The 4,080-nt window shown below is 42.9% G+C and overlaps 1 protein-coding gene across 1 annotated transcript in view; it reads right to left on the bottom strand.

Moving 5' to 3' along the window:
- The window catches only part of ACAD9 (acyl-CoA dehydrogenase family member 9), a 92,214-nt gene that overhangs the window by 11,150 nt on the left and 76,984 nt on the right, over nt 1-4,080 (bottom strand). Inside the window, exon 16 of the mRNA XM_019504617.1 lies at nt 589-666. Within this exon, the coding sequence (XP_019360162.1) occupies nt 589-666 (78 nt within the window). The remainder of the gene's footprint in view (nt 1-588; nt 667-4,080) is intronic.

The following is a 4,080-nucleotide window of genomic DNA, read 5'->3' as shown; positions in this document are numbered from 1 at the left end:
GTCTGCCTTCCTTGGATTTCAAGAATATTTTAACACTCACTTCCTATCCTTGCAGTGGCAGGTTGTTGACAGTACCCTGGTGCCCATTTTGCCTTTGGCATGTTAGGGAGTTTTTGGGCAACATGCATGGTAGTTGCTCATGGGGGTGTTTATGCAGTTTTTAGAACAGGTTAAACAAACACGTGTATAGCATGGTTTAGACAGGGATATGTCTGCCTTCTGCAGGGGGTTGGACTAGACCTCCTGAAGACCCTTCCAGTCCAACTCCTGTATTCTGCAGAATACGGCGCTGTCTTGGGAAGGAGAAAAATGTGGGTTTCAGTCTTTATTCCAGTGAATGTGTAAGTATTTTAAATTAAGTAGCTCTTAGGGCTGCAGAGACTCCTTGCCTACCTTTTGGCAGCTGATTTAAGAAAAAAACTGCTATTTTTGTATAGGCTGCCCACCACCAGCTGAAGCAATGGTGTATCATTCTGCAAAATGTTAGGCAGGAACATGGGTCTTTCGAGGAAGCAAAACCTATTTATACTCTCCTGAGCATTCTGATAAGTTATGCCAAGTTGTGACAATGCAAAGAAACCAGATTACCTTTCCAAACCTCCTCAGCAAGCCTTCCACTGTCACTCCAAAAAAATATATATTTTCTTCAAGTAGCTTGCCACTTTCCTATAAGAAAAACCAGAACACGTATTAGAAATAATTAATGAATCCTAGATCCACCTTACACAAGTACTCTAAGAAATGACAGACACACTTCTTAAACAACTGCACAGTCATGGGACTAGCTATCCCTTGCAGGTGCATATAAGGCAGCAGCAGCTGTCATGAACTGCACTAGTTACTTTTAAATGGTTTTTAAATTTATGAAAGACCAAGGGGAATGTGAAGCTCAGTCAATTTAAAGCATCTTAACTGCTGCTGTACAAATGGGAAAGAAAAAAGAGAAGACAGACAGTTACATAGAAGGGAAGGAAATGCTGGCCTGATGCCCACCAATTCTACTGATAACATTAGGTATAGGCCCACACACAGCACATGACCAACTATGCCAAAAAAACAAAACCGTGGCGAATTTGGGGCTTCTTTATTTTTAAATAAAACACAGTTGATTTAACAAGTGCCACTTTGTTCTTGGGAGTCATTTTGCAGGCACTTATTTTATTTCAACTGCTCTTCCATGAAACGCACAGACACACATGTGGAAAAACATGATATTTTTATTGCCTCATTTAACATTTTAGTATTCACGGGACTTTTTATAATTTCTTATGCTAAGGAAAAGGACCAGCATCCTTAGCTAACATTAGTTATCTACAGTAAGACTATAATGTCTGTGATCAAATGCCATATGCTTTGAAAATCCTGAGAATCATGATTTTCCAGTGCTACATCTTATATACTAAGTGATTTCTCTCAATCCCTGGCACCCAGCAGGAAAACTCTAAACACAGAAAGTTTGACTTGTAGTAATTAGGGCTGTGTGATATTTCAACAGGTGTTTCATTTTGAAGCTGTTTCGATGCGTTTCGAGCTTGAAACAGTGAAATTGAAATGAAACAAAATGCTTTGGAACAGCTTCAAAACAAAATGAGGGCGCTTGAAATGTTTTGAAATTTCTAAATGTTTCGAGTTTTGAAGCAGGCCAGTGGCAGGAGGCAGGGGAGAGCCAGGGCTGCACTCTGAGTGGCTCCACCAACCCCACAGAGCTGAGCCTGGCAGCGGGAGGTGGCGGAGGAGCCAGTGGCGGAGCTCTCCGCCGCCTCCCGCTGCCAGGCTCAGCTCTGTGGGGCTGCGGAGCCTCCCACCACCAGGCTGAGTTCAGTGGGGCTGGCAGAGCTACTTGGAGTGTGGCCCTGGCTCTGAGCACAGCCCTGGCGTGCACAGCCTGGCAACGGTGGGCTCCGCAACCCCACAGAGCTGAGTCTGGCAACAAGAAGCAGTGGAAATCCAGAGACAGAGCCACTCGGAGAGCAGCCCTGGTACTGAACGCAGCCCTGGCCAGTGGCTCTCCACTGCCTCCTGCCTCCAGGCTCAGCTCTGTGGGGCTGCGGAGCCCCCCGCACCGAGCTGTGCGTTATTTATAAATAAATACAAAATATTTATTTTTATATATTTAAATATAAATAAATAAAAATATAAGTTCATCTCCAACAGTCTTCAGTACAAACTATGAATGACAGTCCAAAGCCAAAACCTTGTGATTTACCACAGTTCATTGGGCTGCTTTAAGCAGCAGTCAACAGCATTTCAAGCCACAGTGACCCTACAGCTCAGCATTGCTCAGTATCGCTCAGATATCCTCCACAAAAGATCCATGTGCTATTTAGCCCCCTACTCATGACTGGAACCAAGTGTTATATGCAGATGAGGCACAGGGCAACCTGATCTGCCTCTACCTCATGGAGGGAAGGGCCACACTAATTACATACGTGCCAGGCTGAGGGGGCGACAGATGGATTCTGGGTGAAACGTATGCAATGTCATGGCTCACCATGACTTGAAAAAGAGTCAGAGGTGAAGGGAGTGGTGCTTATTAGGCACTACCATATACTTTATTCTGATACGCTACACAAAGCTATTATTGGGGGGGTTCCCATCAGCATGTTTGTCAAATGTGGGCCATGTGTTTTATAGGCATGCTTAGTGTTGACTGCATTTAATCTACTTCATGGTTGGTTTCCATTGCTGAGCACGTGCTGTTTTTGGCAACAGTTTAATAACAAGCAATGGATTTAGTGAGATTTCCTTGTATGTAATTATAAGGGCTTTTTCCCTCGTACCAATTGGGTGGAAGTGTCTTGTATTCCAGCAAATATGGTAATATACCACCCACAATGAAAACAGAGCACAGTCTGTTGCAGTAAAAAGTACAAGTAACATCTGCTCATGCCTGTGACAGTGGAGATCAGGATGTACCTACCTAGGGGTAATCTTGCATTATTAAGCTCCCCTACATAAGTTGAATGTTAGCAAGCCCTTATATCTGAGTGCTATCCAGATCTAAAAAGTATTACCTGGAGGACTAAAGTATTTCACATATGATAAAAAACAGCTTGCTGCATTTTTTTATGATAGGCCACCAAAACTGTATTCTACTTTGCTGCTGTAACCAGGTCAAATGTGTGCCACTGTACCAAGGTAGCTATTTACAGTACAAAGGCAGTCCTTCTGACCATACATAAAATAGAAATCCTTATCTAGGACCAAAGTATTATTAAATAGGAGAGCAATTAAAGAAAGGGCAGGTGCAGTGAGCAAAATGGCATTGTGGGTGTACAAACAATGAACAAGAAAATGCTTCTGCTATGATTGATACAGAGTTAGTATACCCCAAATGTCATTTTCCTGTAAATGCCTAGTTTGTACACTACAACAAGAGTGGCCAACCTGAAGCATGCAAACCACAAATGCCACAGCAGCCTCTGTGTGGGGCACATAACAGATCTGGGAGGAGACAGAAACATAGCAATAGATACAGGATTTCACTGAGAACCATTTGAGACTGCAACAGGAGTATTCTTTGTAGGAGCAATATCTGGTAAAAATAGGATCACTGTACGCATTTCTGACACACAAAATTTGGAGATACGGCACTTGCCAAACACAGAACTGCACAGGGCAGCAGCAGTTCAGCTCCAGCAGGCAACTGGACAAAATTAAAAAAAAGAAGGCGAATACTCCATTTATCAGGTAAATACTTGTTTTAGAACACATCTTAACATTTTTATAACTCTTTCACCTAAACAACATACATCACATGTGCATAAAGTCCTCAGTCCTATAGTGACTTATATGCCTCTAACTTCAGAAACTTGAGTAGGTCCCATTCAGTTTAACTGGCCTACTCGCATGCTTAAAGCAAGCTACACTGGGATGTAATTCCATAACAAGCAATGGAAGGACCTCCCCCTCCATTCCCCCAGTAAAGATGCGGAAAGCCAGATTATCTACAGGTACACCACTTGTCTCAAGATAAACTGCAATCTGGTAACACCGGCCATTAGGTGTTTGGGTTTCTGGGTTTTGTTTTGTTTGGGGTTTGGTTTTTGGTTTTGGTTTGTGTTTGTTTTTTTTTGGGGG

This window comes from Gavialis gangeticus, unplaced genomic scaffold, assembly GCF_001723915.1.
Source record: "Gavialis gangeticus isolate Ggan-Ray unplaced genomic scaffold, GavGan_comp1, whole genome shotgun sequence".
Classification (NCBI taxonomy): Eukaryota; Metazoa; Chordata; order Crocodylia; family Gavialidae; genus Gavialis; species Gavialis gangeticus.
Note: the sequence above shows the minus strand (reverse complement) of the source record. Positions and strands in the feature narration are given on the sequence as shown.